The sequence below is a fragment of the Notolabrus celidotus genome, chromosome 14, assembly GCF_009762535.1.
Source record: "Notolabrus celidotus isolate fNotCel1 chromosome 14, fNotCel1.pri, whole genome shotgun sequence".
NCBI lineage: Eukaryota > Metazoa > Chordata > Actinopteri > Labriformes > Labridae > Notolabrus > Notolabrus celidotus.
In genome coordinates, this window is record NC_048285.1 from 24,024,818 (window position 1) to 24,038,899 (window position 14,082).

Here is a 14,082-nt window from a genome sequence, read left to right on the forward strand (position 1 = left end):
TGTTATTGCTCTTTTATACGCCGTGTTACACAACTCTGCTCTCCTCTGTACATTTGTCCGGGCACAGAATACTATGAGACAACATCAAACCTAATGTCTCATAAAATGTGTTGGCCGAAGTTGCCTCTATTCAAACAGAAAAAAGAGCTCCTAGTAGATAGATCACCTCACTAGAACAATGCAGTGTGGAAACAAAGTGAGCCCTTAAGGGTGTACACAGTCTGTGTCTGAGCTTTAAAGTGGACTAAAGTGATGTTGTGATCTAAGTAGCTGCTTGTGCACTATTTTAGTGTGAGATAAGAGGTTGTTTAGGAGGTGGAGAAGGATGGGAGGAATAAAAGAGGCTTCAAATAAAAGGGAACTTTACTAAGGCTTAATAAATTATACTTTTAGCCGACTTCTGCGACAAAGGGATGAATAAAACCAGTGCTTTAAACCTCCACAGAGGTTTTGCACCTGTTAACATTGCAGACCAGGGATATTCCACGCCTTGCATAGACTGCCTGTAAAGGTGTCATTCAGTCACTGTGTTCAACGATTGTGTCTGAAGTATGTTCAGCTGAAAGTTGCGACTAATTCTTTGTAATGCTCCTTTAAAACCTTTTAGAAACACAGGTGAAAAATGTGTTAAAAGTCTGCAACTGAATCGAATCAATACTTGGACCGGTGGGAGACTAACTTTCTAATAAAGACAAGATTTGAGTGGAGCAATGCAAAGTGTGAGCAGATGGAATCTGAGGGACAGATATGAAGTTTGAGAGTGTCTTTTTTATCTATAGTTACACATTCACATGTTTATGATCTCCTGGTGAAATCCAGTTTGGGGTCATAAAGAAAAACAACTGAGTTGTCTACAGATGTTCGTGTGTACACATGTGTAGAAACCTCAGCCGATATGGCCTGCACTCTCAGGACATCATACAGTTGCAGGTCCCAAGAGTCAGAACTGAACCGGGCAAAAGGGCTTTTAAATTTTCAGCCCCGTTTACCTGGAATGATGCGCAGAAGGACTTGAAACTGACACATCTTGTAATTCTGGGGGAATTCAAGTGACTTATTAAGGAAACATGCTCCTTTGGATCTTGTGATTGCACTGTGTAATCATGTAACCATGTGAAACTGTGACCGTATTCTATTTGTGTTGTTTTGTGTGCTTGTGTGTTGTAACCTATTTTGTGCTGCCTTCTTGGCCAGGTCACTCTTGAAAAAGAGGTTTTAAATCTCAATGAGTCTCTTACCTGGTTAAATAAATAAAGAAGAAAGAGATTGAATGACACAGGTGTGCTTCAGAAATCCCCGTACAGGTCATTTCTTCCACTCCTTACCAATAATGGCGTCTTTCTCTCTGCTCTCCAGGTCCCCGATGGACACGAAGTCGCACTGCACCATGGGAACATCAGTGCTGTCCTCACAGGGGATGATGGTGGACTCTCCGTTGAGCGTCATCTCGTAGTCGTTCTTCACGGACGTGTACTGCTTGTTGGCGATCTTCAGGGAGCACTTGGAGATGTAGTAGACCTGGGGGGTCGTACAGATGGATGAACCAACAGTTAATCAGAGATCACCTGACTGAATGGTGCAAACCAGATACAACTTCAGACGGTCCGGAGGGGATCAACAAAAGGCTGGCAGGGGATCATAAGCTGCTTATTGTATGGGCACCGTGTAGCCAGGTGACTCTTTCACAGCCTCTGTGGTTTTAACTCACAAAGTCCTGGCAGCTGTTGGAAGAACGGTCCACGGCCAAATTCGTTTTTTGACAGTGCGGTGAGAGACAGTTTGGTTCATAGCTGGACACAATGAATCATTATCTGGGGGGGGGGACATCTCACCTTGCCAACCTCAATGAGGGAGAAGAACTTGTCCACCTCCTGGTTAAAGCCGGTCAGACGGATCTCTCCCTGGAAGAAGATAAGACAAAATTAGAAGTAGGTGAGGGATAGTGCAGGGTGTAAACTTGACGTGTCTTTTAGTTTATTTCACTCACACTCTCATCCACCACCTCCATGGAGAAAAGTTTGCCGTCACCACGAGAGTTGCTCCACGTGCGGATGCTGCTCTTGTTGGTCACACGGGCGCGAACTGTCCACCTACCGGACAAAAGCAAAAGTGAAGTTACTCCATCAGCTCACTTTTATTCTACAAAAACCTCTTGAATTGAAAATGTAAGTGGTCACTATTTTTTTATTATTTAATCATCTATCCATTTCTTTCTTCAGTGCTTCGTATTCTGCCTCCTCAGTCAATGAAAACATGCAACATTTATTCCCTCCTCAGCAAAAGACCTTCCAGAGAGATTCTAACACCTCCTAAGGGAGGAGAGCAGAGATGGTGAACTGGCACCTCTGGAAAGAACAGGGTTGTAATGGTGCAGTAAATCGTGTGTGTCTGGCAGATGAGCAAGTCCCTTATGAGTACATAGACTTCCCTTTTGTCTGATCACATGAAGCACTTCATGTTAGCTGGAGAGGTTGTGAAGCTCAGCTGGCATTAAAACATTTCAAGAGTTAACTAGAGCTCTGTTTTATTTGTAAGACTGAGGGCACATGTATGATGGTGTAGGAGTTTGGAATGGTGCTGCAGAGAATAATAAATGCTGTTTCTTAAAGACAAATCTTTTTTAACTGATGAGGTCTTCAGTTGGGACAAACCCTTATAACTTTAAATAAAAATGTTTGTTTTTTTATTCATTATTCTTTTCAGACTTTGTATGCTTTTATTCAGAGGACAGAGCAGTGAATGGAGCAGGAAACCAGGAGAGGCAGAGACATGCAGGATAGGGGTTGCAGGTTAGAATCAAACCCAGGCCGATCACTTGAGTACCGTAGCCTCTGTGCATAGGGACCACAACTTAACCACCAGGCCGAACTGGTGCCCAGATGCAAAAGTAGCTCTCCTTGTTAAACCAATAGCATTGAGTCCAATACATTCAACCTATACATACCAAAGACTGTAGAATAAATGGATGTAGTATCCGTGATGTCACTCATCTGTTTCTGAAGCGTTGTTTTGAAGCCGATTGTCGGCTGGTGCCTTATTGGAAATGCTGAACTCAACCTAACGTCTGTGAAGTCAGTGTGAGGTAAAGAGGCGGGCTCTGAGCCTCCTAGCCAACAGCTACAGTGTTCCCGCTGTCAATCAAGTCAGCTTTGCCTCTCACTATGGAAAACTTGTAATCTTAATATCTTCATAATTGCCATTTTATGAAAAAATTCACCCACGTACAGTGTGTGCTGATCAGGAAATTAGCTATTCAGACTACACTCGTCTTTTGTACCAGGCTGTAAACATGTTTATTTCTGCTGTAAAGATCGCCTCTTTTAAATTGGTGTGTATGTGGTTTCTAGAACTTCCAGAGCCAGCCTCAAGCGGACACTCGAGGAACTGCAGTTTTTAAAACTTCCGGATTGGCTTTAGTTCTCAGGGACGAAGGTTTCCGCTTGATACATATACAAAGGCTGGAGTCCTCGTTGCAGATGTCATTGGTACTACTCTCGGCCACGACCATTAGCTGCTCATCATCCCCTATTTCCTACTCCACAGGGTTTCTGCCTCTCTTTGGATGTCATAACCAATAAAGGCAAAAAGCCCCCCAAAATAGTGCTGCACTTCTCAGACTGTTTTTGAGTGACAAAGGAAAGCTTTACAAATATTGTGTTTAAAATTTACTGTCTAGCTCCAACTTGCACTAAAGCATACTTCAAACTGTTTTCCGGCGCTTGATACCTTTTGTTGTATATTTCTGCTTTTTAATCTTGAGGATTTTTTTTCCTGACTTAAAATAAATGTTTTCATTATTTTATATAAATGTTCACAGTGATGTTTTATGTCCAGAATTTCATCGCACCTATCATTACCCACTGACTGGGATAAGCACTCACTTGGATTGGTAGGGGTTGAGACTGGCGATGGGCACAACCTTGGAGCTGCCCCCTGGAGTACTGGGCATGGCAGATGGGCCCTTCTTCCCAAAGTCTTTGTTGAAAGCTCGTTGCACTGTCTGAGGAGCTAAAAGAGAAATTAATGATCCATGAAGAGCAGTGATGGAGAGAAGTCAAGAGAGAGGCACATACATTATTCATCAGAGGCAAATTACAAAAATCCAATTTCTGTGGATTGCAACTGCTTGATCACTGTAATTATCTCACTTCATGAGGGAAGTTTCATCAAAGAAGAAACCTAATGACTTAAAGGAAATTTACCACCGAGTCAAAATAGAGGAACGACTGAAACAGGAAACAAGAATCCTGTCAACTTCAGTAGTGGGAGATGTGTGATCCAGCATTTCTGCGAGAAGGATGATTCACATTTCACAGAATCGGGGCAGAGTGTGAAATGCTATAACAAACTGGAGCTGCTCCTCCCCAGGAGAGCGCTGCTGCCTGACTTTGAGATTTTCCGTTTGAACAAGCGCTGCACTTTTGATTTGTGTGCGACTCACGTGGAGGATTAGAGTTCAAAGTGTCCACTTTAGTCCTCCCACTTTGCCAACCACTGCACTTCTGGTAATTAAGCCCCCAGATCAAGCAGCACACACAGAGAAATGAACAATGACTGTGCTGATGAGGACGCTGCTCGCCACCACCTCAATTCCCCGCACGGAAGATTAAGCGGATGAATACCTGCTATGACACACACAAGACGGCAAAACCCCTCTGACAGCTGGATTGCACATCTCTCCTGGTTCAGGTTATTTGCTTTGCTATGATTCACCACGTACACCTGATAAGGACAGCTGCCACTTTCAGAATTCAAGACGCCTCTTCATGAGGGTTGACTTTCACTCTCTGAGAAGGCTGCTTCTGTATACGTTTGTGTTCTACCGAGCATCCCAAAATAGACACATGCTATGTTTGACGTGCACAGGCAGACACCGTCATCCATCAGCACAGGTTCACGGTTTCATTTCTAGAAACAGTGAAAATTGGCATGTGGAGACGACTCTTCTGAGAGGCCTCCTGGGCTGCAAAAGCAAATATTTCTTCCACCAGGGCTGTCAAAACAACTTGTGTCCTGTAAGCTGTGGGTCAGGGATCAGAGAGAGAAGTGGAGAAATGCTGCCACCTAGTGGAGAGTCATGAGCTGTTTGTATTTTTTACACAAATGTGAGTTCTGACCACTTGCAGGGTTCCCACTCTTTTCCAGAGATCATTTTCCAGGACATTTCCAGGACATTTTTAGTGATGATCAAGCTGGTATGACAGTCTAAATTCAGTTCCTAAATAACCAAGTAATAATGATGGGCAACTCTCATCTCAGCTTTCTCTTTTCTCAAAAAAATATATAAAATTAGCTAAGTAAAAAACGAAAGCGCCAGCAAAGGAATCTGGAAGCTGCCTTACTGAAATAAATAATGATGATGATCAGAGGATCAGTGCATAAATTGACCTAAACAGAACTGAATGACAAAAATGGCCACAAATGTTTCTCAACTCAAACTCAAAATATACCTGCTTTATCATGGATATTCAAAGTGGTCAATATAAAACAAAGCAAATGTCACACTCAAATAAAAATGTTTATTTGAGTTACAGTAAACTCTGGAAAAGTCGCAACGGTATACAAGACGTACTGTGTATCTGAAGCCCTCTCAGAGATTCAAATTTTTTTGAACTGTCTTCCTGCGTGGCGATGTCTACTGTGATCAGTGATGTCAACAACATGCAGTTTCTGTGCAGCTGTGTCACTCTTATTGTTCTGTTTGTTTTCACTATCGGGAGTTTGCACTCCTACTAGCTACAGTACGGTAACTGAGCTCTCAACCTGCAGGTGAAGTTGTGAGGCACAGACCCCTGAGCTCTCTGCTCGACTACGCTGCTCACTCTTTAACTTAAATATAAGACTCTTTGAATCAAAAGAGCACTCCACAAGGTTAATTTACAATAAAACATAAACAATATACCCCCGTTTTCTGTGAATGCATGATTATGACCAAGTGAGGGAGAAAAGACGTGAAAAAAGACGCTCAGTCGGACAGGTCTGTGTCGCTGTCTGTTCCAGCACAGCGTGCACTCAGCTTTCAATGTATGGGGTTGTGTTTTTTTTAACCGTGTTAGTTCACACGCAGTCATGTTGGAATAATTTTCAAGGACATTATGGGATTTTCCAGGACATTTTACTCTTTCTCCCGTTTCCCAAGTGTTTTCCAGTACTGGAAAACTGGTCAACTGTTTTCCAGGTTTTCCAGGGCGAGTGGGAACCCTGCACTTGTAATCATTTTCATTTCTGTTCAAAGCTTGCAACAAACCCTGCATACCTTCATTCTGGTTCTGTTGCTGTAGAGGTGCGCGAGGTTCAGGGTTCGACGCCGTCTGCGGGCCTTTAGCCGCGCCTGGAAGGAAGGTGATAGAAGTGTGAGCGTTCAGTTGCACAATTACCCACTGTGCATGACTTGTGAAAACTCACTTTACAAACACACTTATTAGATTCTTCTTCAGTATTCATGAAATGTGCTTTAAGGCCTCACCCTCAGTGAATGGAGTAGGGTCTCCGATTCTTCCTCCAACAGCTTCCGCGGGCTTGATGACATCGATTTCCAGAATGATGACTACACGCCTGCAAAAAGACGTCCCCATAAGTAACAGGATAGAGGCTGTACATGTTTGCATGACCAGAGAATGGTCAAACATCTCGGCACTGACGAGAAACAACAGAAAATACATACCGTCCGTCCTTCAGTATGTTGGTCACATGCTTCTTCAGAAGGCAGATGCAGTTTGGGACCAGTCGGTTCTCCTCAGCCATGAAGTTCAGCTGTGTTGACAGCATGAAGGCTGCAGGGGGGAAGTGAGACAGGAGCAGTTCAACAGATAAGACTTCAACCTTGTGTCGATGATGCATTCAGTGTCTACTAAAACATCAGACACTATCATATTATTCCAGCTATCATAAGAGCTTATTAAAACCTGAACATTGTTTGTATCTTTTAAGGACTGTCACATTTAGAAGATTGGTTTACCAACTTTATACTGACAACCACTTATTCATAAACAAACCAACATGACTCATTTTATATTATCCGTGTTGTCAGTGCCTTAGTGTTAACAGAGGTAGAATAAAAGCTTAGAGAGGTACATCTATAGTCAAGAAACTTCAAAAGAATTAGACTGTATTAAAACCGTTTTATATATATCTCAAAAACAACAAAGGACTCTAACTCACAGGACATAGTGTGCCGTCCATCGCTCATCATCACCCTCCAGCGAGTATGCCCGCTTCCTCCCTCAAGCTTGCGAATGTTCTGAAAGATGAAATATTCATTAAGTTATTTAATAGTTTTTCACTGATTCTGCTTCTTATTACAGTCCGATTTCATTTGGTTTAGGTGAGTGGTATGTATTGAAAATGTGTTCAAGCTCAAGTGAAGAGTTTTCGGTTTGTAGATTTTGGCGCCTCCTGTTGACACAGCAGTACCTCTTTGCTGTCCCTGTCTCATGCATATGTAAGTAGAGTTTCTCTGACATAATATAAACATCTAAGCATCATCCGGCTTTCTTTTAGCACCAAAACATGTCACTCAATGTGAATCTTAACTATATATTTACAAACACATACTCTCCCTACTTTCCTAACTTATAAATAAATATTCTGTTCTGTTTTGTTAATTTCCCCTTCTTTTCTTGTCATCATTGTTTTAAATATTACTCCCTCTTATTAATCATTTTTTATTTTGTATGTAGATATTCTGTTCTAGATTGATACTTTGTCTTTGTGTTGATAGTTTTCTTTGGAGGGCCACTCAACAAGCCTGTTTTTTTGGCTCCTCCTGCACATAACATGTTAGTGGTTAGTTTTATTTTTGAATTTACCTGTTATATCTTGGCTCATGTTATTGAACAGCAATGTTTTGTTTTGTTCTTTTATATGTGCAATAAATAAATAAATCAGTGTTACTTCTAGTCTGTTTCATAACGTGTTAAAATACATTTGTCACAGGAGCTTTAAGTTTGTTTAATGTTTGCTGCTCACTGCTCATCATTGAAGTATTATGCATCATCATGAGCCGACAGTTATAATATTCTATTTAGTATCAGTAGATTTTGCAGCCTGAGGAGTATTCTGCCTTATTTTGATGCACAGTTCCAGTGAACATCCAGGGAACGGACATTGAGATTGTGAAATCTTACAAGTACCTGGGTGTTCACCTGAACAATAAACTGGAGTGGTCAGAACACTCAAATGCACTGTACAAGAAGGGACAAAGCAGACTGTTTCTGCTCAGGAGACTCAGGTCTTTTGATGTGGAGGGGGCTCTTCTGAAGTCCTTCTTTGACTCTGTGGTGGCATCAGCCATCTTCTTTGGAGTGGTCTGCTGGGGAACCAGCATCTCTGCTGCTGACAGGAAGAAGCTGAACAGACTGGTGAAGGGGGCCAGCTCTGTCCTGGGCTGCCCACTGGGCCCTGTGGAGGTGGTCGCACGTCACCCCCCTCCAGGAGACCATAACAACAGTAAGTAGCTTGTTCAGTGACAGACTTCTTCACCCGCGGTGTCTCACGGAGAGATGCCGCAGGTCTTTTCTACCTGCAGTGGTCAGACTCTATAATCAATATATATATATATATATATATGGGTGCGATTTTAAGATATGCTTATCTTTTACCAATTTAATTTTGATTTTAATTTTAATTGCTAACAACTTTTTAATAATTGTAATTTATAGGCTCTTGTTTGCTTCATATATTTCTTTTGCACTTTGTCTACTCTGTTACTGTAACACTTGAGTTTCCCCGTTGTGGGACGAGTAAAGGAATCTCTTATCTTATCTTATATCTCCCAAAGTCTAATTCAAATAGATGCAACTGCAACCAAATATGCATGAGAAGAAGAGGATTGGTGTATATTGAGTTTATATTATAAGGTAGCTTATAAATGAGTGAATTATATAATGTTGTAGACGACGTGCAGTGACGTAAAAAGACTGCCATGTATATTTCTGTGTAACTCACCAACAACTGAAGCATCAGGTCGTTCTCACCGGTGCCATTTGTTAGAGCCTGAAAACAAACATCTTACTTTTAAACCATAGACTGTATAAAATAGTTTTAAACATTTCTTTCAAAAGTTTCGTGTTCAATATATTGATGATAGTAAGAGAGCCAACTTTAAAATTAAAACAATGCAAACGTTAAAAAATGCTACTCTGAAATTAAGCTAGCTGGGACAAATGTTCGTGTTAACAGAACAAACAAATGACATATAGCCTCTTAAACTGAACAATAGCTACCCCATACAATCTTTCAATTAAGCAGTTTGTCGTTTTCAAAGTTATTTTTTCGCGTATCAGTTCAAATGCAAATGTTACTCTTACCTCAATGGCTCCCTCTGAAAGCTTCGTCATATTGGTTAATGGGTGATTTAGCGTCAAAAAGTAAATGTACTTAAAGTCTCAGTAAGACAACCGACTCTGTGCTTCTTTCACTGACAGTAGCTGGTGAATTGTGTCTGTGGCGCCAACAACTTGGACAAGCGCGCCAAACGCTGTCTGTGCCTCGTCCATTTCCGGTTCCGTTCACAGATTCAGATTCAGTTTGAAGGCAGTGAGCACCGTGGGGTTTACATGACTGAAGAAATCATAAAACTGACCTGAGACCAGCTGCTGGGGAGTCAGCGCCAAACATACTGTGACGTCAGGCGCTGACTGCGACGCGTTCAAACCTGCACGGAAATTAGAGTAGTCAGACTCGACCAAAACAAAAGGGAACAAATAGTCTCAATTGACCTTTAAATTGACAAGTCGCTACTTTTGGAATTATTTTATAGTGCAGGGGTTCTCAAAGTGGGGGTCGGGACCCCCTGGGGGGTCGCCAGACACCGATTGGGGGTCCTGAGATGTTTTTTGCTTATTAGTAATGTAAAACTTTGTGTATTGTCCATTACTGAAAACATATATTTTTTATGTAATTCAATTTGAAATTAAAACCGTACAAATACATTATTTCATTAGTTTTCTGCCTTTCTTTGTTGCTAGATGGCTCCTAAAGTTAGGGTTAGAGTCAGGGTCAATTAACAGTTTATCAACAAAAGCATCAGTAACAGCAGTTAATTCACAACAGCACAGGACACAAAGCCACATGTGCATAGATGTCTAATTTTCTGCAGACCAGCAAAATATACTGTGAAGTTACATTTAATCACTTCATGGGATAGCGGGGGTCACAATACTTAGGCACCTACATTTTGGGGGTCGCTGGCAGAAAAGTTTGGGAACCCCTGGTTTGGGCAAAGCAAGTATGGCTTCTGAAACATGATCATCCAGATAGTAACTTCTTAAGGAAATAAACACTATCAGCTATAACAACAAGTAGCTTTTGTTTGAGCAAAACAGGCCACTCTTTTTTTCTTTTTTTATCCTTTGCCAACAGTCCCTACAAAAATCCCATGAGTTTTCTCTTTTCCCAGTGACTTTAATGCACCATTCAGATTACATTCACAATGTGACCAACAGAGACAACAAAACTCTTAACCAAGACATGGTGTGATTCAAATCCATTTATTACCCCATTAGATGACTTGAAAGTGAGATAAATGAACTGTAAAATTATTAGAGTTTACTGTGGGTATGAATGTATTTATTTTTTTATCTGTAATTATAATTTGAAGTGTTGCATGAAAAGGACATCTAATCCAATGCAGCAGAAGCGTTATTTTTCTAATGAAATACTTGTTTCCACATGACATATTTGCATCATCAGGGTGCTTATTCTGCAGGGAAATAAACACACATGAAGCATTTGGGTTTTTCAAATTTTTGTTCCAGTGATACTGTACATTTCTTCTGTACAATCAAAGAGGTCTTGGTCTGGGTTTTCTCTGGTACAGCAGAGCAGTTAATAGTCCCTACTTAGGTGGGCCTCCAAATGTGCCAACTTGACTCTTATCAATCGGGAATCCCACTTTATCTTTGTTTCCGGGATCTCCTCTCTCCAAGATGGGGGCTCCAGGATTCGGGTTGTTGATGACACCCATGAAGATCGGCACTTGAGTCTTTTCATCAATAAGTGCAAAAAAGAAGGGTTGGGTGAGGTGGAAAACAGGGTTGGACGCTCTTGAGATCACAACAGTAGTTGCAGCAGCAGCCTCTGCACCCTCTTCATTTATCTCCATGCTGGACTTATGCATCACACTGGACACCAGCAGGGGGCCGTCTGCCATGTCAGCCAAGTTTGGACTGGAAAACATTTCTCCGAGGCCTGACACAGAGTGAAGAGAACAGGGTCAATCATATTATTTTGTACAAAAGATTGAGAAGAATTTGTATGTATACTGTAAATATCTACCATAGTGATTAAAACAGAACATAATGAGGTCTTACCCAATTTGGTAAAAACATCCTGTAGCTCTTGGCCATACTCCAGTTTGAATTTGGGGACTTTAACCTGGACGGCTCTCTGCTTTGGTAGGCGGTTATACAGGTCAGAGACATTCAGCTTTGCAGTAAGAGAAGACATGTTCACCTGGCCAGTCATGGGCATGACCACCAGGAGGCTCATGGACTTTTGGAATGGGAAGCTTGCAACCTGCACAAGAAACAGACATGTTTAAGTTTCATAATGTTGACTGTATTTTGGGTACTGGGATTGTATTCAAATATAATCTATGTAAAGAATCTTTAAATACCTGAGCATCCAGTTCATTATCAATAAATAAACTCAGGGGATGTTTGGCATCTTCCATCACTTCAACATCAACCATGCTCTTGTCGTCAAGGTAGAAAACACCTCTGGAGGTAAAACGGGGATCAAATCGGGCTCTCCACTCGCCTGATGGAGAAAAAGGATGGGGGCTCAGCCAACATGATACCTTAAAAACAGACGCTAATTAAAAGAACATTTTTTCATTTCACCTTTGAAATGGACAGCATTAATGAGCATGACCAGCAGATTGGGTGGTAAAGCAGACAAGAAGTCAGTCATCCTTCCATTCGTTGCTTCTTCTACCCAAGTGTTTATCTGCTCCAGGCTCTCCAAGACTGCAGGCTCTGAGTCATATAACCGCTGGGATTCATTGGCAAACTGTTGCTTTGGCTCGAAACCTAAAATTCAAGATAAACAGACACACTCTCTCAGGCTCAAATTGTCTCACAAAACCTATTAAATCAAGAATTAAAAGTAAACAAATGTTGTGTAAAGCTAAAACAAAAGTTTATCCCAAAGTTCTTCTGGGTAGAAACCTTGACGCAGGAAGATCCGGGTGGCAATTTGCAGGTTATTTCTGAGATGAGATAAGATATGATGCAGAGACTCGTGGTAACAGGTGAGAGTGTTTCCATGAAGGTGATGCATCAGCATCTCATGTGTCTCATTTACTGCACCTGTAAGGAAGAAGGGGGGAATAATCGGTAAAGAACCTTGTCAGTCTCTGGACAGCTATAAAGATGCAGGATTTTGACACAATCCTTCAAATGTGATTAAATATCTACAGAAAAATAATGTGTCAATGAAGGAGATTCATACCTAAAGCCAGTTGGGAGAGTGCTAATGCTATGCTAAAAGGAGATATAATGACATTTGGCTGCTCTGGTGTTGTCTCCAGGTTCTGCAGCAGCTGCACTCCTAATTTCTGAATGGCAGCAGCGATGGCCTCCCTAGACTGTGATCTTCGGCTGATGGACGGACAACCTTCATCATCTTCCTCCGCTGATGAGCCCCCGTTGGGCGAAGTTGCAGAGAAAGGTTCTTCTGTTGGGGATGCAATTTCTGGTTGTGCTGTAGTTTCATTTTCTACCTGCTAAAGGCAGGAATAGAACAAGGGCATCACATTTTAAACTGTGAATTAACATGATCACAAGAGGAAAAAAGTCTCTTTTGTCTCTGACCTCTATGGGGCGACTGGGCATCAGAGGAATGAGAGGCACCAGAGGAATTGACTCATTGTCTGCGACCTCACCATTCTGTTGATCAGAGATAGTAAAGAAATAAAAACACAAGCATTATGCATCTACAAGGATAAAAATGGCCAAGCAATCTCTTAGAAGGGATTTAAAAGTACTGTGATTTACAGTGACTCCTCGGCTGCAAAGACCGATCAACAGGAGTGTCAGACGAAAGTCCATGTTCTTACACTGCAGCTGTAAAAGACGGATAACCGAATAATTTGCCCGTTTTAAAACACACAGTTCACATGCTGAAGCCTCTTCAATCATGACATTCTTACCTTTTTTATGTAGTTTCTTGATATAGTTTATGCAGGTTTAAATCTTTGTCACTCCACTTAGTCGCCCACTCTTTTAGAGGAACTTAGATCATCTGGAAAATTGCCTAAAACATGACAGCAGCGTTAAAGATTCTTTAAAAAGTGCATCAAGATATGAGTCGCCAAAGTGCATGTTATGTGTTTTTAATTGATATACAAGTTATCTAAAGCCATCTTCTCATATTGCATATTTGTTGTTTAAAGGAAAGTTATTACAGCTGATGCTTTTTGATGGACAGAAGATATGTTTGTGTTGGTAAAAACAGTCAAATACACAGTAGGTGTGCTGTAGAGTCAAAATGATGTATTCAAATCAACAAAATGTTTAAATGTAAAAACATGCAAAAAACAAATAGACTGCTAAAGAGCCATACTACCTAGTGTCGAACAAACACAAACACGACAAATCCACCAATAACTAAGTCGTAGTTACCGTTTTCTACTAAGTTTTCAAATAATTCAAATAAGCAGCTCTTCAGCAAAAGTTCATAATAATAAGCTTGATCTTACCTTCAAATTAAATTAGAAAAAACGTGCTGCCTTGTCCAAAAAAGGAGCGACTAAGTGACTGTGGATGGCAGAATTCCTGGGAGTAAAAGATTGGCATCTGCTCAGCAAACAGTTAAATATCAACTTACATTGATTGGGGCCTCTTTAAGCCACTATTTGTTTGTAAATGGAGCTACTGACACTCATCAAGGTTTAAATATTGTAGACAGAGACGTTAGCTGCTGTGCACTTCGATGGGCAGGTGCTAGACTTGTGACACAACTGCATTCTTGACAGGACAGATGACTGATTAATTAATGATTCAGCTCTGTGGACAAACAAGCTGCTGACTGCAGTTACACAATTGATATCAGAGAACACAAGCCCACATTTCCCAGAAA

At 41.2% G+C, this 14,082-nt stretch overlaps 2 protein-coding genes across 2 annotated transcripts in view; both read right to left on the bottom strand.

Annotated features, from left to right (window-relative positions):
• Positions 1-9,574, bottom strand: part of rpa1 (replication protein A1) — a 43,799-nt gene extending 34,225 nt beyond the window's left edge. Inside the window, exons 1-10 of the mRNA XM_034700881.1 lie at positions 9,309-9,574; positions 8,947-8,994; positions 7,162-7,240; positions 6,665-6,773; positions 6,467-6,555; positions 6,257-6,331; positions 3,882-4,008; positions 1,988-2,090; positions 1,833-1,901; positions 1,326-1,518 (exon numbers count right to left, since the gene is read on the bottom strand). Coding sequence (XP_034556772.1) covers positions 1,326-1,518; positions 1,833-1,901; positions 1,988-2,090; positions 3,882-4,008; positions 6,257-6,331; positions 6,467-6,555; positions 6,665-6,773; positions 7,162-7,240; positions 8,947-8,994; positions 9,309-9,338 — 922 coding nt within the window. The 5' untranslated portion in view covers positions 9,339-9,574. The remainder of the gene's footprint in view (positions 1-1,325; positions 1,519-1,832; positions 1,902-1,987; positions 2,091-3,881; positions 4,009-6,256; positions 6,332-6,466; positions 6,556-6,664; positions 6,774-7,161; positions 7,241-8,946; positions 8,995-9,308) is intronic.
• A 1,156-nt stretch (positions 9,575-10,730) lies between these two features.
• On the bottom strand, positions 10,731-14,070 carry serpinf2b (serpin peptidase inhibitor, clade F (alpha-2 antiplasmin, pigment epithelium derived factor), member 2b). Its single transcript, XM_034700410.1, has 9 exons — positions 13,154-14,070; positions 12,999-13,067; positions 12,816-12,890; positions 12,454-12,727; positions 12,171-12,311; positions 11,844-12,032; positions 11,618-11,760; positions 11,313-11,517; positions 10,731-11,190 (listed from the first exon to the last, which is right to left on the bottom strand). Exons 2-9 carry the CDS (start codon positions 13,050-13,052, stop codon positions 10,838-10,840), a joined length of 1,434 nt encoding a protein of 477 aa, XP_034556301.1. The 5' UTR covers positions 13,053-13,067; positions 13,154-14,070; the 3' UTR covers positions 10,731-10,837.
• Between the last annotated feature and the right edge of the window lie 12 nt (positions 14,071-14,082).

Coding starts and splice junctions, on each gene's coding strand:
- serpinf2b (XM_034700410.1), bottom strand. CDS start 13,052: ATGGACTTTCGTCTGACACTCCTGTTGATCGGTCTTTGCAGCCGAGGA. Junction 12,728..12,815: donor TGCCCAGTCGCCCCATAGAG/GTCAGAGACAAA, acceptor TCCTGCCTTTAG/CAGGTAGAAAATGAAACTAC. Junction 11,518..11,617: donor ATAATGAACTGGATGCTCAG/GTATTTAAAGAT, acceptor TTTCTTGTGCAG/GTTGCAAGCTTCCCATTCCA.